The sequence below is a fragment of the Aulonocara stuartgranti genome (genome assembly GCF_965226115.1).
Source record: "Aulonocara stuartgranti genome assembly, chromosome: 12".
NCBI classification, from domain to species: Eukaryota; Metazoa; Chordata; class Actinopteri; order Cichliformes; family Cichlidae; genus Aulonocara; species Aulonocara stuartgranti.
In genome coordinates this window covers 8,257,501-8,279,421 of record NC_138948.1, presented here as the reverse complement: position 1 = coordinate 8,279,421, position 21,921 = coordinate 8,257,501, and the positions used below count along the sequence as shown (strand labels likewise).

Below are 21,921 nucleotides of genomic sequence, written 5' to 3'. Positions count from 1 at the left end.
ATCAGACCCTGTTGCGCACAGGCTTATGTAAATTTGGTGGCTCACGCATGGCGCACTGAGCCAAAGATAGAGTAACAAATCAGGAATTTCCCTTCTGCCACTCCTGAGAGCGCAAGAGAGGACCAAAGTTAAGGATTAAGCGCGTCTCATTCGAGAGGAACAAAAGCGACATAGTGACACTCTGCTTTATTTTAATTTTATTTTTTTGTAAAGATTATCAACAGTCTACACATTCCCAGAAGCTCCGAGGACACATTTTGGCAAGAGAAAAAAATATTTGATTCATTTTGAATCTGGAGGCATGTGGCTTATGACCTCTTTCAAGGAATAAGTAACACAACAGGAGAAAAGACGTTCACTAAGACTACTGCGATTGCAACTTTGGCTTTATGACTTTTTCTCCTTTGCGGTTGGAGCTGCCGTCGCTGGTCAGTTTTGGAAAGTTTCTCGATGGCGTAGGTGGTGGCGAGACTTTTTAAAACACCTTAAGGATTTATTAGCCTATTTAAAAGGGATGCGCATTCGTTTTATGTGCATTAAAGAAACTGGAGTGTGCAAAGAACACTGAAACCCAGCCGTCGTAACTTTTGGATGAGGGTAATGCGGCGTAAATACGGCGTCTAGAAGGATGATGCTGCTTGTACAATGGAAGTAAAGAACTCTTTTACTTTTCTTGCGTTGGTTTGTCTTTTCTTCTGCTCCGGTTTCAGCCAAGAACTCAACCCCAAAGGCAGGAATGTGTGCAAAGTACCCGGGTAAGCATGCAGGGGGAAAATGGGAGCTATTCGATTTGTTGTTACTGCAAATCAGCTTGTACAATAAGATTTGCAATAAGATGACATTTTTTTTGCTTCTTATTCTCCATTTTCGGGGGGATGGGAACTTCCTTCAAAAAGGTTCCGCTAGAGTTGGGAAATAAGTAGTTATTCAAAGTGTTTTTTATTTCTTGTTTTGTGGAAAAATGCGTAACTTTATAAATTTGACGTTTCCATTGGTGGCCTTGTGCGTAAATAGTGGTCCTCCAAAGTCGCCGAATATTTTGTGAAGCCATCCGCCGTCTTTAGTATTTAAAAGATACGTATTTTAGGTCAGGAGATCTTAGAAACACTTTGTTTTTTATGCATTATGTCACGTCGACCCACCACCCCCTCTCCCTTACATATAACGCGCTCCCTGTTCAGTGTAGCCATAGCAAGATAGCAAGAGGAGTCGTCCACTGAAGAAAAGCATAGCTATACAGATGTGTGTGCTACATCTGGAACCGAAATGTTTTTGTTGCTCTGAAGAGGGCGCTCTTACAGACCCTTACAGCACTCGTGGCACTATTTAATAGTGTGGTTGATAATGCACTTTTAAGAACCAGATTTTGGAGGAGTTAATGAAACGCAAAACTGATAGGCTTTAGGTTAAAATCCTGTCATAAAAGCAAAAGTAAGTGATCCTAAAGGCATTTCTTGGTGATCTCCTGAGCCTTTCAGTAACTTGTGTAAAAGAAAAACATCCAAGCCCATAATTGCTGACTGTAGTATCCAAGCTCGAACTGATGTTTTGAATTTTGTAAATTGTGGTAGGCCAGAAACAGCAAATGTAATCCAGGGATCATTTTCCAGTATGTTCTAAACAATGTGTGATAAGTAACCATATACTTGTAGCTGATTACTTTAGGATGGATGAGCTTAAAAGTTATCACTTAACATTTTCAACATAAAAAAAGTATCGGACCAAAAATAGCTTATTTGAAAAAAGAGAGCGAGAGAGGGGGGAAATAGCTTATCTGAAAAGCCACACACTGTATTTTCCTGTGCACTCAGATAGAAAGTCATCAGCAGCTGCTCTTCAAAAGCTAAAGCTGTGCTGTCATCTTGCCTCACTGGGCAAAACGTTGTCATTTGCCAGAAAGGAAATTCTGTTCTAGAGTATTGTTATGCTCTATGAAGTTTTCAGCATGCTGTACATGACCTCTATTGCTCTACAAGGTTGATATTGTGCCCCTCTTTGCACTTTTCACCATTCATGACACTGAACTCACCATTAGATTGTCTTTTTTTCCCCCACTATCCATTTATTGTTCTATTTTTATAGCCCCTGAATCATATGAACAGAGGGAAGTAGTTCATTATTTATCACAACTAGTCAGCATTCCAATATGTCTCCTCATAGTGGAAAATCAACTGCTGAATCTGGCTTTAATGGCAATACATCCTAAAATCATTTGCCGGTGCCCTCAATAGTCATTGTTTTCTAGCTTCAAGTGTTCCTAACAGTGTTTTGAGAATGCAAAAAGTTGCTGGCTTTGTGGTGTTTTCAGCACTAAAATCTTCTTTTCAAATCAGTGAAAAAGCAGCAATTGAGGTCGTCTGTGAAAGTAGTCCGTGCATTCTTTCTGTGGTAATGAAAAGCACACAGCATGTAAAGACCAAATTAATTCCATTAAACAGTGAAGGTAATTTCTCCTTCTGCATTCTGGCATGGATTGGATTAATGTTAATGGTTAACAAAGGGTCGATTATAAAGGGTTGATTACAGTTTGTCCAAATTTGGTGTGGCACACTTGGAAAAAAACAAAAAACAAAACACAAAACAAACAAACAAAAAAAAATCTAAACAAAACTGTATGAAAAAGAAAAAAAGAGATTCTTTGGAAAATTTCCTTCCATACAAGTCAAGTAATTCAAAGGTTTGACCAATGATCTTGAACACGTGCCGGTTTTGGCAGGATAATAGAATTGTGCTACTCCCTTCCCATCAACTGAACACAAACTGCCATCTTCAAACAATTTAGGGCAAGCTGACGTGTTGCAGGGGCCCCACAGAGGTCACCGGCATGGGAGGAAGAGGACATGCAGCCGTTCTTTCCTGTTAGGCCCAATACTTGTCTGCAAAACTTTGCCTCTGAATATTCACACTCCATCACAGGCTGGGGGAGGCAGAAAAGCCTGTAGAGCTTCAGGAGCTAGTAGCTTTTGAGTGTATGAACTGGTCTGCATTGGTGCATCATATCTTTATTCTCTTCCCCCTCCTGCCCCCCCCCCCCCCCCCCTCTTTCTTAAATAGATAACTATCATATCTGATATCATATCTCACAGTACAATAATATTGAATGGGTTGCATTGTTGTATTTTGTCATGTTTCTCAGGTCTTTGTCTGAATTTCTACGAACATTATTGCTAAGGATTGTCTTATTGCATTGGAGTCACACTGGGTTAAATATGTACACTTGGGTTTTAAGGGGTATTTATTATTTTCTTCTTTTTTTTTGGGTTGTATGGAAGCCCCAAACGCAATTTCATTGTTCTTGACAATGACAATAAATAAATAAATACTAATACTAAATACTATGTGTCTTGTAGAAATTGGAATGAACCATATTGAGGTAATTATACAACAATGTGCTAAGCATATGTGTAATGCATATGCTTAGCACATTCTGCTTGCATTTGCAGAATTTGGCAACAGCTGCATCAGTAAGAAGCACAAAGCCAAAGAAGCAGGAACTTCGTGTGAATGTTGTCACTTGAAATATATTTGTTTTGCTTTATTTTAATCAAGTGCTTCATCTTTCCCCCCTTTCATTCTGTACCTTTTACCCCCAGATCATCAACACCAGTGTGCTGCAGTGGATGGGGGCAGCTAGGAACTGAATGTCTGACACGTATGTACCACACTTAGAGCTAACATTTGGCAGTATGTCATATGGCTCATTGTGCACACCAATAGAATAATATGGCCTATACTTTTCACCTCAGCCCTCTGTGAAGGAAACTTCACCTGCAAGGACAATGAGGTGTGTGTCAGGCCAAATGAATGCCGCTGTCGTCATGGATACTTTGGAGCTAGCTGTAACACCAGTAAGAATTTTTTTCTCACTTTATTTTTCATTTTGTGTCATTCCTGGTATTAAGCAAATACATTTTACATGTTAAATATAAATGTTCCAGTATAGTACTCTCGACAGTCAGTTTTTCAACATATTGCTTATTGACACAACAAATATCTTAAAAAGTTGGCAAAGGCTAGTCCAAAAAAACAGGTATTCAGAATTCATGTACCTTCAAGATTTTGGATGATGACCAAATGACCAAATACATGTATAATAAATGGCATTCTTTATGCATCAGCTAGTTCTTATATTTCTCTCAAATTAGTTATCATAACATGCTTTTACACAAAGTTCCAATGTCAGTGTTTGTAGCTCAAAGCACTACTGCGCTTAAGTACAACCTTCCAGTTTTACTAGTATTTGTAGTCTTAGACTCTGTAAGAACTTCTCCTGATTGCATTGTCTTTTAACAGAATGCCCTGCAGAGTACTGGGGACCAGACTGCAAGGGAGAATGTCACTGTTACCCCAATGGCCAGTGCGATGATTTGACCGGCGAGTGCACCTGCAACCACAATCGCTGGGGACCTAAATGCGAGAATGTTTGTCTTTGCCAGAAGGGCAAGTGTGACCAAGAAACAGGAAAATGCACATGCTATCCTGGCTTCTGGGGTCCTCAGTGCAACAACAACTGCTACTGCAGCATCAATTCAATCTGTGATGTGATGACAGGGCGATGCTTGTGCAACCCTGGCTGGACTGGGAGGAACTGTGCACTCCAGTGTAACTGTAACAATTCACCATGCGACCAGTTCTCGGGACGCTGCCAGTGCAGGGAGAGGCTTTGGGGTCCACGCTGTGAGCGAAACTGCCAGTGCCTCTATGGCAAGTGTAACCAGGCTGATGGTTCATGTACCTGTCTGCCTGGGTACCGTGGGAAGTTCTGCAGGGAGCCATGTCCTGCTGGATTTTATGGTCAAAACTGCAGGATCAGGTGGGATTATTATTTTTTTTTTTTAAAGTAGGCAGAAAGCAGTGTACCATTATTTAAACAGGAAATTCTGAGCTTTTCAGATGCATAATGTTGAGTTTCCATGCCTGGTCCATGTGATATTGCAGGTCTGTGGGTTTTAGAGGATTTAATATCTAAAATCTTAAATCTAAACATGTCTAATTTAATGGAACAATGCCCAAGCGAGATTCAATGGAAATTGGTATTCAGGAGGTAATGGTATTCACATTGTCCCACAATCATTGTCACAACACAAGAAACGTGCAGTACAATTGCTTCAAGTACTGCTACGGTTCAGTGTTTATCGCCTTCAAATGATTAGAGCAAGAATCTAAAGCAAACTAATACAGCTGGTTTCATGAAGATTTTGATCACTGAGCTGTCTCATTACATTTAGATAAGAGGAGACAAAAAAAACTGTGTTTCATTGGCTGCCACCAGGTGTGGGCACTGCAAAGGCCAGCAGCCCTGTAAAGTGACAGGAGGAAGCTGTATTACATGTGAGAGAGGATGGAATGGGACTCGGTGTGATCAGGTCTGCGCCAAGGGCTTTTTTGGTGAAAACTGCCAGGAAGTGTGTCCTACGTGTAAAGATGGTCACCACTGTGAGCCCATCTATGGCAAGTGTTCGCACTGTAACCCTGGCTGGATTGGGGACAGGTAAAAAAAAAAATGCACACACACGCACGTGCGCACATGCAAATGTGTAAAGAAAAGAGCATGCTGTTTTGTTGTTTAGTATTCCTTTTAAATATTTAACTACTAGCTATTACGAGACTATTTCTGGCACTGTGGTAATGACCATGACTCATACTTCTAAGCTTTAAAATGACATTATGTGTAATCAAGACATTCTTTCTGTGTGTGATAGGTGTGACGTGCGCTGCCCCAATGGCACATATGGCGAGAACTGTGAAAACAACTGCAGTCATTGTTTTAATGGCATCTGTCATGTTGTTACCGGAGAGTGCCTCTGTGACCCCGGGTTTTATGGCACATAGTAAGTTAAACGACACCTCAAAGATAAAAACAGCCTTGTTTATACCCTTGACAGCTGTACAGTATGCAGTGGCAAAGGGTTGAACGTGGTGATATGATGTTTGTAGCACATTTATATATCTGGGGACTTAAAAGGTTGAGTTTGTGTTTTGATGCATGTGTTTAAACGAATAAAATAAAATTTAGGAACAAAGAAAGCAAAATTCTCTCAAACACAGCAGAAACGATTGGGATATGGAGCTAATCCCAGTTATCCCCTTCTTTCTTCTTTTGTTCCATGTAACATACTGGTTACTCAGACACAACATTAAGCAGATGTTTTCTGTCTCTTCTCTGTTGTCAAGCTGCAATATGACCTGTCCAACTGGCCAGTATGGAATCAACTGTAACCAGACATGCTCTTGCCATGACAAGAACTGTGATCCTGTGTCTGGTGCCTGCTATCTCCGTAAGAAAATCTTTATTTTTACTTTTAGTTTTTTATGAGCTAACTGATGTGTTGCGGTTAGCGAGTATGTCAGAAACTAGTGGGTCTTTTTTATTCTCCTAACTTGAACAGATATTTCTTACTTTATACTGTACACACCAAAAGAATTCAAATGCTCTGAACTGTTTATTTGTAAATTACATGCCAGCAATACTGCCTGCATATTAAATTTCTAATAGTTGGCTGTATATGCTGAGTAGCAACAAATACATCTATTTAGGTCAGTGTGTGTAGTGGGACACCAAAGGGCCTTGATTGTGTTTCCAGACCTAGACCGGTGTCCTTTTTATGGCTGTGTTTGTTGGCTCTGTTCCTGTCCAGCCGCAGAAGAGAGAAAGGAAGGAAGAAAAAAAAGAAAGGGATAGAGGAAAGGAAAGAAAAATGAGAAACTGGAATGGATACAGAGAATAGAGAAAAAATACTGTTTGGAAAGAGATTATTGGAGGCAGACGTGGAGAATATCACACACAAAGACTGCATGAATTTTGGCTAGTGAACATGATGGGTGGTGGCAAGTTGGTCAGTGATAAACTAACCCTTTGCTACTTTTACCTCAACTCCATTCCAAATTGAGGGTGACAACATGTCAAGGACAGACCACCCAACAACCAGAGACGTATGTGACAGCGTAAAACCCGAGGCTCATTGCTTTTTTACTCCTATGTGTTACTTCTCTTCTGGTGCTTGTCTCTCTTTCCCAATACTAAATGGTGCCCATAACTGTACAATACACCACTGATTGTCTTTGGGGTGTATCAAACTTCAAGTGGGAGGAATGCTAATAAATCTTTGAGTTATGATGAAGGGTCTATAACAAAGAGGGTGTGAGAGGAGGAAGCTAATTGCAGAAAATCAACAACAAAAGCCCAATTGGTTTTAAAGGGGGGAGCGCTATAATCTACAGTTATTGTCAAATCTGCCAGATTAACAAATACACGAGTTAAACACTATATTATGGTATCTTCAATGCGATTTCATATTAATTCGTAATAATGTCCTACATGCCACGCTTTTTTGTTTTAGCTATGACTGAGAGAGCTATTTGTTGAAACTGGTATTCAGACTTCACCAACACATTGTGGCACACCCACCATTCCCTGCATTTTGTCTTTCAGAGCCCAACCAGCGGATGGGTGTGATTGCAGCTGGGACCTTGGTCTCCTTTTTACTGATTGTCCTCCTCTCACTGCTGTGCTGCTGCTGCCTCTGTCGGCACAAAGACAACCACAAGTGAGTGACAGATAGGTGCCTTCACCTCAGCGGTCCACATTAGGGGCTTGAGTTTCTATTAGGAGGCCTGCCCTGGTTATAAAAACAGAGAAAAATATTTTCTTTGTACATTTTCTCACAGGTTGTTAAATTAATAAATGCACATAAATTGTATTTCAAGAGCTTTTATATATTGACATTATATTGTGAATAGCAATATGAGCAGTCCCTGAGCCCTCAAAAGAGGCAGAGGGCCAGGTTTAAAATGCCTAGTTTGAATGATTCATTTGGATTTCCATGGCGTCATCCCTTTTCAACAGCAAAAAAGCCAAACGGATCTTGTGTGGACGATTCAGCAGAATCAGCACTAAACTTCCCCGTATTCCACTGAGGAGACAGAAACTGCCCAAAGTAGTCGGTGAGCCCGAAAACTATTTCTCATATACCACCACAGTGCTACCAGAAGCTTCTGTATTCTCTGTAATCGTTGTCTTTGATTCTTGCACAGTCTGCTAAAATGTATATTTTTATTAGATTCAGTAAAAGCCAGTGAATGTAATGATATTCTGTGTAAACAGTATACGTAGATGGTATAAAAGCTGTGTTTTAGTGGCTATCAGTGCTTTCAAATGTTGTTAATTTTAACGTCATGTAGACAATGACGCTAATGTCTGTCAATCAGTGTAAGCATTTTCTTTTAGTGCTACCTTAGGCTGCTGCCTAGAAGATGAATAGGGTTGAAAAGTGTATGGTGGCTGCCAGGCGAGTATGAGGTTTCATTTGAAAAGAATGCACTGGTTTTAGAGCCCATTATTATTCTTGGCACTGCCAAATGCCATGTGTTCATATTATTACGACCCTAAACTTGGGCTTTTTTCTCCCTATTTTCTTTACTCTTTTCCATCATCTTCTTCACAAGAATTTTTTTTCTTGTGCTGAGGAGGAGGCTGTGTTATTAAAAAGAAAGCCAGTGGTTGTTGGGGGCCCCACATGGTGGTGAGTGACGAGCTATCAAAGGCTGCACTGTTTGGGTGGACGCTGTAGTTCTGCTGCTCCATGTGGAGGTCTCGTGGTGTGTGACAGATGTGTTTGTGACCCCAGGCTTTGGGGTTTTTTTTTCGTTTTTTGTTTTGCTTTTCTACAGATGTCAGACTAGTCAACGTATTATGGCTATTTGCTTTGGATTTGGAGTTGTTTAAATTTTAAAACACTAAGGTTTGTTATCAAATCATTTCCCATTACCTATGCAATAAATACATTCATTTGTGCATCATATCAGACAGCAGAAGCGATATTTGCTGCGCTGTTAAATGGAATTTCCAATATTTTCAAGACACTGACTTATCCTGACATTTTCTGATTCTAAAATGATAAGTTAATCTGTCAATCCAATCATCTCTCTGTATTTTGTAACATTTTGCAGACTAAAAGCATATATGGCTGGTCAGTGACACAGATGTTCCCAACCTTACTTTGATTTGTGTTTTCTGAAAAAGACAGATGCTTTAAAATGTGTTTTTGAAGTCAGTGTAGTGCATAAGGGGTTAAATCATAATGACCTGGTTTCTTTTCCAAGTCTGAGCAGCATGTGCTTTCTCATTTTTCCAACTGATTATTTAAGCTACAATCTGTCCACATTATGCCTCATTTGAAAATACAACACATGGACTGTGTTGCCTGTGTCATCCTATGGGACATTAATGCTTATTTGTGAGTAAGTGCAAATCATGTAGGTAAAAGGATTTCTTAAGAATGCAAGTAAAGAAAAATCTATTTTTAGGCCTTGAAAAACTAAAGTTTCAACAGTTTTAGACAGTAAATGTGAAAAATGTTGCAGTCAGACTTGAAGGCAGACCCTCATACCAACCTTCATCTTCTCCTTCGTTTGTCCTGCATAAATCTTTGCTACCCTGCTTGCATTTGTGCTACTCACAGAAGCATGGTTTGCCAACATTTAGAAACTCCAGCTCCGACTGAAGCCACACAGTCCTGCACACAGAACACACAAACACACACACATTCCAGAGGGGGGCCATAGGGCTGGAAACAGGAAGTGGTCAAATTTACCCCAGCTAGTGTCAGAAGTGTGATTTATCCACATCAGGGTCAGTGGCAACAGATGTGGTAAGACCAAATGATAATAAAACAGGGGTAGGGGAGATGGGGGCTGGGGGGTGTTGGCTCTCACCTAAAAATTAAGTTCCCATGAAACTAAATTCAATTTTCAGTTTGTTTGTAGTATTTAAAAATGTTTATAGTCAGCCTATATTTGCCATTTGAGTTCTTGCTGTCCTATCAATCAAATGTAATGGTCTGATAAAGCAGAACATGGTGAAGAAATATCTAATGTGGTCAATGTTTTGAAATGGTATGTTTATAAACAATAATAAACAATCAATGAAAATTAAGCTAAATAAACATCTGGAAACACATGGAAGTTGAACCACAGTACCCTAAATGGAAATCTTTTACATTATGCCTCCATATGCCTGCTTTTCTTTTTAAATATAAGACTTTTTTAAAATCAATTTGTCTTTATTTTCCTGAAATTGAAAAATGCAATATTTATCAGCATGGGAACTACATTTTAGAAGTCAGGGATGAATTAAAGGACAGCATTTAGTCCTAGCAAAGTTAGACTCAATAAAAAAAAACCTATATAAACACACTGTCACCTATTTCCCTCTTGGTGAAACTAATGCTGTTTGCTTGCATTTTAACATTCCTTTCTAAGCATATTTACTCCACACCCTGCACATTCGTGTCTGTCTGGCATTCCTTGCCTCCTCTATATCCAAACGCTTCCTCATGGACGGATGCTAAGACCAGCTGCTTTTTTTCTTCTTTATTTATCCGGGCAAAGTTTGGCTGGTATTGCAAATGTGTTTGCTGCAATACTCACAGTGTAGTTGGGAGTTGTCTAATCAAAAAGTCAGAATATTTTCTCAAAGTCACACTTTGGCTTTTACTAGAATGACCCAGTTACTGTTATACTGCTGTATATATTCATTCTTTTAAAACAGAAGTGTCCAAATGGCTGTAGGCTGTACGCTGGCTTTGTATATGAGAATTTACATGCAACGTTGCAACATATGTCCATGCTGTTTTAGGCTGAAGTATATTTTTATTTACTGTTATTACTGGTGAACCATATTATTATTCAGTGCACAGTTTTCTAGAGATGGACCAGGTGTTTGATCTATCAACTTTCTTGTTGTATCCTCCAGACTTCCACCACCCTACTGAGCAGCTGTGGTGGTGGAGTTCTGTTGTGGAGATGGGTCAATAATACCCTGTTGTGTGTTGGCCTTCATGCAGAGAGGGATCACAGTGGCGTCTAGTCAGCATAGCGATCTTCCTTACTAGACTCACAGTCTGGACCAAGCAATTTTTAAGGACAGCAGTTGTTCATCACTGCATACATCACTTGCAAAATGCCCATGTGTTAGATCGCTGACTAACATGACTGAAATCTTTGCCGTTCTACATTCCTTTGTCCTTCAGTCTGTGCCTGTCTGCCTGTTGCTACACTATGAGGACCCTGCATAAGTGGTGGAAAAGACATATACAATAGCTTTTTTCCTGTATAATTCAAATATTTACTTAAGCATAAATAGTTTTCGATCTTACATTGAAGTTCCATTCTGGCTTCAGATTTATTTTTATAAATTAATTAATATAAAACATAGAGATAGCAGATTGTTATGGGGATATCTTAAAATGATACTGGAAATGTAAGCCCTCTGTGTTTAAAAATACTATCTTGTGACCTCTTTATATATACAAGTAGTTGAGACAGACATGTTGCAACTGTTTTGACATTCACCCCTCAGTGCATAAAACAAGACAATAGAACCCCAAAATCAAATATTTTGTTCAGGGAGTTAGACTTCTTGTTTTGATGAAAGAAGGAAACCTTTTAAGGAACCATTTTAGATCAATGTAAAAATAACCAAGTGAGTCATATATCTAAGGGAAAACCTTGACTTTCAAAACAGATTGAAAGGGGCAACGTAAAATTAAATTAGAAAGTAGAAATTCAGATAAAATCCAGCAAACTAAAGGGGAAAACATGACTCAATCATGTTGTTTTTGGAGAAAAAGTTCAAAGCACAAAAGGCTCAACAGAAAGTCACATGGTGTGAGCCACATTGATTCACATGGGAGGCAAGAGAATAAACTTCAGACTGGTTTAGGGTGACAGATAAACCAGACTTGTTTGCTATAATGGGAGAATATAAAAACAGCGTCTAAGCAGATAATCTGCTGGATTTTCTTCTTTTGTAACATTTTAAAAGTGCATCCATATCAAACACTAATACAAATGCAGCAAGAATATAGAGAGATACATTTTGCAAGTCAGGCTGCAAAAATCTAGCTGTAGATCTCTTAAACTAGCAAATCGTTTTAGGCCAGTCTTGGCCAGTGTCCTGGTAGTTAGGGGATTCCTTCCAGAGATGGTTTATCTAAGGTCTAAACAAACGCATGGACCCATGTGTCATCAGGAATATAAACAGGAGCATCTGATGTGGCCGGTCATGCAAGTTAACACCCAGTATGGTTTAGTCCGGTTCACACCAGATGGGAAGATTAAGCTTAAGTACCCTTCAGAAAGCGCAGCTGTCCTGAGACTGAAGGGTTAGCAGAATGCTGTAGTGTCTGAGGACAGAAGAATGAGAGAGTGAAAGGGAGATTGTGAGAGGGAAACATGACTTGACCTACTTATTGTTAGGGAGAGGACTCAGTGGAAGATGACGATGAAGAACCCATTTGTGGTTCATTTTGCTGAACCCACAAAATACTAGAAAAGCCCAGCAGAGACAGTAAGCAACCACATAACATTGCAATGTTTTATCTCACCATTCAGCTCTTTATTAGTATACTGTATATTATAAAGAGCGTTGTTTGTTGGTTAAGATTTTCCAAGCAAACTCTAAAGAAAATCTGAATATCGTCAGCTGTGGGAATTCAGCTCCAGCTAATAAATTATGAATGGGTATGAAACTATCACCATTTGCTTTTAGAAACTCATAGTGTCAGAGCCTTTGTTAGCTCACATGTAAAACCTATTTTTCTACAGAGTTAGTTAAACCAATGCTTTCTACAACTTTGCTGTGAGACTGAGTAAGAGCAGACTGTTTGTCCTGTAACACAGTAAAAAAAAACCTCTGACTGACCTTTTGACTTTTGCATTTGTTTTTTGTTCTCAGTAGCCCACCATGACCCAGAGAACACCTTCAACTGCAGCTTCATTGAGCCCCCCTCTGTGGCTGAACAGCACTCCCCCTCCTCCTGGTCATCCCAGGGGTCCTTCTCTTCTTTTGAGAGCGGAGATGAGGGGCCAGTTTACTGTGTTCCGCATGAAGGTGAGTAATCATGTAAAAAAAAAACAAAAAAAAAAAACAGTTCAGCTATCTTGTATGGACACACATGCGAGATAATCATATTCCCCAATGTGACTATCCAGTGACTCACTCACTTCTCTAATAGCTACATAATAGTTGGCATTTATGCCATTTAAATTTAGATTCTCCTTTGAGAACAAGAAGAGCATAAACAGGAAATGGAATGGTCAAGTCAGCATATTGCACACATCCAAACAGTGACTAAATCCTTAAAGTTTGGTGGAAAACACCCATTCCGTCAGTTTCTAATCTTGAACTATGAAATTGCAAATGATGCTTTAGCCAGTTTTAGTCTGTTTCTCTTTGATGTGGGTCTCTTTACAAAAATGGATTTTGAGTAAGATCATCAAGTTGCCGAATTGACCCAGTTATTGACCCAGTTATTTTCAGTATAATTGAACAACAGCAAACATGCAGTAAACGTAGTGATCATATCAAGTAATGTAATGCTGCAACAGCACGTATAATCAGGATTGAAATAAACAAACACCATTTTTGAGTAGCATCTCTTGACCTGCCAATGATCCACAGACTCCATGAATGACAAGCGGAGCCCCAGCCCTGCAGCAGAGAAGCCAGAATCTGTCCCTGATGAAGATGACGCTGGTGAATACACCTCCCTGAAAGACACAAGTGTAACCAAAACAGAAGGTAGTGAGCCACAGTATGCCTTGGTCGCCCGCCTCTCCAAGCAGTCGAAGGAGGATGAGAACAGTGGCAAGGATAGAGATGGCACTCCTATATTAGAAGCCAAGCGCAATGGAAAGCCACCGCCTTCACCTGGCAAGCCCAAACCCCGGCCACCAGACCCATCCACTAAACCCAAGGTGTCATGGATACACGGGAATACCACAGGGTCTCCCCAGCCTGAGCAGCAGGGGGGAATTAAGGCACTTGCAGTGTCAAAGGAGAAAAAGAGAAGTTCAAGTGATGGCTCATCTAAGAGTGAAGAGTGGCAAAGAATAAAGGAAAAGCATCATGACCGAAAGAAGATACAGGAGGGGCAGGAGGCAGATGCCAGTGGCTCCCCTAAAAAACACAAACCTCTGCGAGGAAAAAAGTCTGGGGATGAGCACGGCAGTCCCAGTCACATGGAGCACATCAATGGTGTTGTTCAGAGTGCCCTCAAGAAGATAAGTAATTTTCACTGCTCCTCGCCTGAAAAGAAAAGTGTTGATAGTTCAAAGCAGACCCCTAAGGAGCCACCCAAGAGCCCAAAGGTCATCCATCCTCATATGAACTCAGAGGCTGCTACGCTGCTTGCCGCTCAGCTCAAGGAAAAAACCCAAAGCATCAACAGGAATGAGGGAACAGGGCTGACAAAGACCAATGGTCTCTCCACACCAAGGGCAAACCGGGAGAAGCCCACACCTCCACAGAAAGCCAAAAGAACCGGCTCCACTGGATTGAGCCAGATTGAGCAAGGCTCCACCAAACCCCAGCTGCCCACCTCAAGTAGCCTACAGAAAATGGTGGCACCTGTAAAAACCAACCTTGGGACCCCTGAAGCCAAGAGCCCGGAAAAGCAGGACTTGAACGGCTCCAGGACAGGGGACCCACTGGATCCTACACCAAAGAAGACTCCCATAAAAAAACCACCCAGGAAGAAAGGAAAGGAAGGTACTTTGGATACATCTGAAAGTAAAACACCACAGCAAAAGACAGCTATTATGCCACCACAGGTTGTGAAATAAGTGTTTTGAACTACAAATTGCACAAAGTTTATGATGGATTTGCAAAAGACTAAAATTTGTTGGAAGTTTAACCACAACATAGTTTTTCGGTCAAGGAATTGAAATTTTACTGTTAGAGTTTAGGGTGAATCCAGGACCAGTCAAGAATAAGAAGTGCTTTAGATCAAGAGGAACAGTTGAGTCATATTGGTAAGGTGTATTATAATAACCTATATACATCATTGTATTCGTTTCAGGAGTCCTTTTTTTAAAGTAACAACTATATATCAACCTCACACCACAACCTGTGCCTAAACTGGACACAACTGTGAGAACAGTGGTGCAAAAGCATAATCCAAAGTTCATTCATTTCTTTTACTCTGCAGTATGTCCACCACTATACTTTGCTTATATGCTTAGACATCCATTAGATTTTTTTTTCTTTCAGTTCTACCACTGGCTTGTATGCCAACCCGTACACTGTATCATAAAAAGTTTTGAAAAATTAAATTCTGTACAAAGGGGCAGAGAATTGTCCCTATTCAAAGTTTCATCTCAGTGAATAAACACTCTAGGACCACCAGCTGGTCAAACTGCAAGATTTAACCTTTAAAGTACATCCCCATTTTTTTCTCTTAAAAAGGTATAGTTGAAGTTTTGGGATTGGGTTGTCTTCAGAGCATGGTGTCATCATTATCTGTCATGTGGTATTTTTTTTTAAAAAGGCTTTAAAATTGACACTAAAAAACTTAGTAGTAAATGAGTTATTACATGCATTTTTTTAATTTAAGGGCAATAAGTTTTCATTTGATTTATTAAAAACCAAAAAAGTTCCATAGACTTGAGACCCCCTTTTGAAAAACTGCGCTTTATTAATATTTTTTCAGTTTTTCCTACCTTCAGCAAAGTGCGTAGAGATAACTATACACCAAAAGTCGTGAGATTTTTTCTGTGCCTGTTTATTGCAGTCAATCAGAATTTTCAAACAGGAAGTGAAGTCATAACATAACCAAAAATAAGGTTTTACAACCTTCCAAGAACATGGCCACTGAACCTGGACACACCTATAGCGTGACACAAAACTTGGTGTTAGGACTTCAGGTTATCCAAAATTTAATTTGCATAATTTCATGACTGGGGTACCAAATTAGGCAAAAACACATTTTTCATACGTGACCTTGCAGCCACAGACTTAGCATGATTGGATTAAATTGATATAATGTCTCCGGCCTATTTTACTGTTTGACCGCCTCATATTTGCCTGCAGATATATTCACGAATTGAATATGAATTGCTGTTGAGGTTAGAAAACTAATTTGCCATCCAGGTGTCAGAAAAATAGCTATTCTATATATGCTCTCCACAGGTACTAAAGGTACTAAAAATAACCAAAAACTGGTCCTCGGAGTATACCAAGCCACTCCCCCCCAATTAGATGTACCAGCACACAGGAATACAGATCTGACCTGAATTAGTTTAGGATATAATCCTCATCTCTTTTATGTATTTTAGATAAGGGTCTATTTGATGTTGATTCTTAAAAGAAACACTTTAATTTATGCTGTATTTGCTGCAGAACAGCATCTCTAGCAAAAGAAAGTTATCTTAAATCTTAAAAATCTTACTCTCCAAGCTTTTAATGATGTTATTCTTCACATCTAAATTTGAAATTTTGACACACAGGTACACGTGAAATACTACATTTAGAATCATCTAACGAAATTATCCATACTTATGAGACAGATTTAATTCCGCTTTGAGCATTATTACTGCTTCTTTTTCCATACAGAAATAAAGTATTTAGGGATTTTCAGCCTTTTGCTCTCCTTTGTCCAACTATTTCATATACATGGCTTTTCCATACTTCTGCTTAACCCAAGCCAACATAATGTGCTCTTACTGTATGTTTTATTCAATCAGCTAAACCACTAAACCAAAAATGAAACCCCAAAGCACACCTCATTTTATTTCATGCTTATTATTCACTTTGAATTCACTTACTTTCTGTGTGATGAAGTTTTGTATGCTTTATTTAAAAAAAGCATACCATTATATGGTATCCTCCTATTAATCAGAAGTAAAATATAGTTTTGTTGAAATATTCACCACTAGTGGCATTCTTTGCAGATCAGACTACAGAAGAAGTCTGCCATGTGTCTCTGTGTACTTTCAGTTTAGTCAAAAAGTGAGGTTGATATTGCGTCAAAGGTATTTTCATTTCAAATTACGTTGTGTTATGCCACCTGGGTACTTTCTGGAACTAAATCTTGACTAAGATCTTTTCTACCTTAAAGGATCAGATTATCTTAAGCTATCAGAACCATGCTAAAATAAAAAGGTGTAGACTGTAAGACTAGATGGTACTCGGGTCTTATAATTTGCCTCAACTGTGGATCGGTTTAAGTGAAAAAAGCTATTTTTGCCTAATGTTATTGCCAGTCTCTATTTTAACTGCTGATCCTAAAATACATACACAAAAAAATGGTATTGCAGTGAAATACTCCATCTTGAAAAATTCAATTTTTCTTCAAGATACACACGTGAAAATAACTGTCACAATATGAGCTATAAATAATGGATAATGAATTAAAATAAGCAGAAAGTTATACCAACGTGCCATGGTGTGTTTCCGTCTGAAAAGTCCACATCGCACCCTCAGCTAATTTCGTGAACCAAATATTGCTGTTTTGTGTTTTTATCAAGGTACAACATATTTCTCTGGTGATTTGTTTTTTCAACATTGTATACATTGTGTAAATTTTATTATCTTTGTAAGCTGTGCTTATATGACCTTTTCAGTGCCTATATGTTTTCCTTGACATCATTGAATTTACTTTTATGTTGCATTCTCTGTTTTCTTTTGTTGCTTAGTTTGGGCTCTGAAGCAAACTTGGAGTATCAGTGCTTTCCTCCGGTCAAGTTTACATTGGCTTTGTAATTGTTCTCTGTTGATGTTATGTTTATGTGAAACTTAACTGCATGACGCAGAGTGTAATTATATGGCATTGATAGCTGCAGAAGAACCTTGTAACCTTTGTGCTCCTTCCATTTGTTATTATTGCCTGCAAAAAACGAACTCATACAAAAAGGGTTGTACAGTCGTACTATAATACCACTCCTGAAGCAATTCCATATACTTTTGACCATAATGTTGTGTAATTAGGAAATGACCATTTTTATCTGACTGGTCTGTGCTTTTTTCTTTGGCTTACAGAACATTTTTGTAGAAAAGGGCCTGAAAAGCTGCAGAAAACATTACTGACTGTAAGGTGTATTTTGTCTTTTGTGGTTCTTTCATAGCAGTTTTGATTTGTTTTTCATTTGTGTATGGTTATTTGGTTGGTTTTTCCTCATTTACTTCTTTGGAATAAAAAAGCAATACATGTAGCTATAGAGAGCTTTAAAAACAGTCCTCATTGAATCAGTTTCCTGTGACAATCATTGTATACCGTTTTGCATCTCCTGGACATTTTAATGGGATCATGACCTCCTATTGGCTTCTTTTTCTATTGCCTGATTCCAGTGTACAGTCCACTAGAAAAACAACATGGTAAAGAAGTATAAATTTTGTAATACATCATGTATTGTATTCTCCTTAACAGATCCACTTTTATTTTATCCATTCTTTTAAGTCTCAGCTGTTAGGCTACACAGTACTGCGGATGTTCTCACAGTCATTCGGTCATAGCGGCTCTTCAAAGACCCTGAGGGAACCAGGGGACTGTCAGTTTGGCTCCTTCAGGAGGGGACAAGCGCTTCTTTCATGAAGGAAAAACAGTGGAAACTCTGTGTTAAGGAGTTAATCACGCGCTGCATATGTCTCGTCTTTTGGAAGGGAGAAAAGGGGATATAGCCAAAACTGGGCCACAAGGCAATGAAGGAGGATGAATGGTTGTATATGAGGATGGATGGATAGGTCATGTGATGGGTAATTGGAACCAGAAGATGAAGTGGCTTTGTTTAGGTTTCTGCTCTTTTGACATGATGTTCTACTTACAGCTGTACATATGTGTTATGCATACAGAAGTTTTATGCTACATTTTCAGAGCTATAAAACATAAGCCTGGTTTCCAATACTTTTTTATGGAGATAGCAGTGTGATAAAGCTTTTTACTGACACTGACAGCAATAATGTTGATGTGACCTTTGCAGAGCACTCTAAAAAGATGTCTTTTGTAGAGCAGAGCAAACAATTTAATCATTGTGGTGATGGTTTCCTTATTTGTCATACAAGTGGCAAAGTGCCAGTCACGCCGCCACTTTGCTTTGGACTTGAATGAATTGTAACAAATTAAACCATGAACGAGTTAAATTCATGGTCCAAAGAGGATGAACCTTGATGATTCTGTTGCATCAGTATTTTCAGACATTATGCTACTTTAGTCACGATGAAGATTAAATACTTTTATTTTATTCTATTTGCATTACTTTATTTTTGTGCATTGAATGAAACCCAGTGACATTTGGTGTTGACATATATGGTGCATGCATGTGGAGTTTTAATAGCCATTTGGATCATTCATTTGGCAAAGCCATTCAAATTAAAAACAAAATTAATTCAGTACTTTAGTTTTTTGGTTCATAACCAAATATCCGCCTAATTAATGCTAATTAGCAGATGTTAGCCTGCTGATATTGGCATTAGGCTTAAAGAATCCCTGTGTAGAGCTTCACAGAGCTGCTGACCATACTGAAATGTACACTCTCACGATGAGCACCCCCCCAAAAAAAGTCATACCATCTTTCATGTGACAACAGCCTGAAGTCAGATTTACTGCTAGAATAGAGAAGAATGTTAACACAACTGCCTCCATCTGCCCATCCGCAACTCACAGATGGAAAAGATTCTCAGCTGAGGATACCGAAACATGTTCTCTGTCTTTTCATCCTTGACATGCTGTGGGAAAGTCACAGATTGGAAATGAACATTGCCTGTCACCATTGCACAGAATCTCAGGATCAACCGTGTTGATTAAGCATGTGTACAACTTTTGATGGATTTCTGTGCCTGCTGCTCGTGAATAGAACAGATTTACATTTACAGAACTTGTCCTGTTTCATATCAACTTAAAGTAATTTTTTTACTCATTTATTGACTTGGCATTGAAGGTTACGTGTAGCACTGCAACATAAATGCACAAAAAGGAGCTACTACACTGGATAATGCCAAGCTTGGTCAAAAAGTCAGGGGTAGGCGTGTGGGAAGGGGGTTCAGTGACATTTTGGCTGCCAGTCTAAACATAACTTGGAGCTGGGGCGCCCTCAATGTGCCATGTCTATAGGAACAGCGAGGCTTTAAAACTCAGGCCTATGAGTCAGCCAAAAGCCCTGGACTCAAAAAACCTATTCCAGTCCCTGTGTCTCTATGGCAACAGGAACAGATTGGAACCACATCTGGTAGCCATTTCAGTCCCTGCAAGGAAAGGAAGAAAGAAATTTATGAGTGAGGGGGAAAAAGACAAATATTTTCTGCAATGCAAAGCAGAAAGAAAGTGGAGTCGAGTTACACTTGAAAGTGGTTGAAGATTATTAATTCAAGCATGGCCTGAGTCACGAGCCGTTTTTCACTGTCCGCGTAAGTTCAGGACAGTAGATTAGGTTCAGTAAGAAGTATTCAGTGTAAAGAGACGTGTATCGCCTCTATGCAAAGGCATGCACCAGAAACAAAGGCAAGAAAAAGAATATTCTATGCAAATCTCTCTTTTGATTTTGAAAATCTGATATTGAAATGTTCACGGTGTGACCACGGTTCATGAACTTTGCACAAATTATTTCTCATAAAACCTCGGTGTGATGTAAAGTTTGATTGAAGTTCAAATGAACAGTTGCTCTTTGTTCAAGTGTTCAAACAATGTCTGACATTACTGTGTCTGCTGTAGTACGATTTTTCTCAAATGCTGTCATTCCCCTGGCTGATCCATTGCATCAGACATGGCCAGAGGAGATTCAAAAATGGGCTTTTTTCCCCCCGTCTCTTATCCCTGTCGACAGGCTGTCTGCGAGAAACACTGTCTAATTGCAGTCTTTCTTACACATTAAATGTTGTTTCTCAGCCCTGTGGAAATGCAGTAACTATGAAATGACATTTACTGGAAATGGAGCTGGTGCTTTTCTTGAGCCAAAACCACTGAAGACTGTGGTCAGCATGCAACCAGAAGTGGGGAGGCAGGGGGGGCACCAGCATCAAATGTGTTTATAGATTTCCAGTGACATCTACATACTCTGCGATTTAAGACTGTCATTATCATAAACCCAAAACTTCCACGCGTTGGCTCAGAGCTAAAATAGGCCGCTCTTAATGCACAAATTAAGAGCAACCGCACAACAAGCCGACCTCCCAAATAGATGCCTAGACAAGCTGGTAAAGTGATGAAACTAGGTCAAGAGAGTTGAAACTGGATGAGGCTCAGTTTGGGATATAGTAACATATCAGTATTGTTCTTTAAGTCAGTGTGAAAACCCATTTGCTCTATCTGACACTTTCCACGCTACTTTGAGCTCAGTGCATGCATCTTGACTGCAGCGGCAGAACTTCAGAAAGACACGCGGTTTTCCTCACGCACTATTCGTACTCATTTGCGAAAAAATCAACCAGTATAAATAGTGCAAAATATAATTGATCCGTAGCCTCTCTCTTACTGTCCAGATGGAGATTTTTCTTACTCTTTTTTCTCTTCTCTCACATGGAAGGGTGTGCAAACAGTTGTCTGGGACTTCAAATTGCCCTGAATTTTCCCCCTTTGTCAGCATAATTTAAAAGAACTAGCATATTAGGGGAAATGGTTTGGATGGCTAATAAAAAGCAGATCAGTCAGATTCTTTTTATTTTTTTTTCATTTTGTTCTCTTTTTCTTTCTTCTTTTTCACAAGCTCTTCTTCTCTTGTATTTGTGCCCATAGCCTGTTTTCCTTCTCCTTCAATTACTCCTTCCCCTTTCTCCCCTTCCCCCTGTCCCATCTATCCACTACCTGAGCAGTAAAGTGGGACTACAGACTTCATAATATGGTTTGGGGTTTCAGCTTTCACATAATTCCACAGACTGACCCAAAATTTTTTGGGTTTTTTTCCCCCTCACTGCTTACTCAGTTCATCATAGAGCCGCAAAAAAGAGATACTGGGATGGAAAATGAGCACAAGACCCATTGTGTCCGCCCAAACCCAAGGAAAATAAACAGATGGTTTATGTTTTTGTGCAGTGAACCACAGCTGTCCCGACAATCAGTCCTGTCTGTGACCAACAAACTGTACAGCTTTGTTGTTTGGGATGCATCCTCTCCATTTTTAAGTAAATGCAGTCACAGGAACAGGCCTGTACCC

At 39.4% G+C, this 21,921-nt stretch overlaps 1 protein-coding gene across 1 annotated transcript; it reads left to right on the top strand.

Moving 5' to 3' along the window:
* Positions 1–103: 103 nt before the first annotated feature.
* scarf2 (scavenger receptor class F, member 2) lies at positions 104–19,017 on the top strand. Its single transcript, XM_082555784.1, has 11 exons — positions 104–755; positions 3,594–3,652; positions 3,747–3,848; positions 4,294–4,813; positions 5,273–5,491; positions 5,703–5,831; positions 6,175–6,278; positions 7,433–7,547; positions 7,847–7,944; positions 12,737–12,892; positions 13,463–19,017. The coding sequence occupies exons 1-11, from the start codon at positions 646–648 to the stop codon at positions 14,623–14,625; spliced, it is 2,775 nt and encodes a 924-aa protein (XP_082411910.1). The 5' UTR covers positions 104–645; the 3' UTR covers positions 14,626–19,017.
* Positions 19,018–21,921: the final 2,904 nt, after the last annotated feature.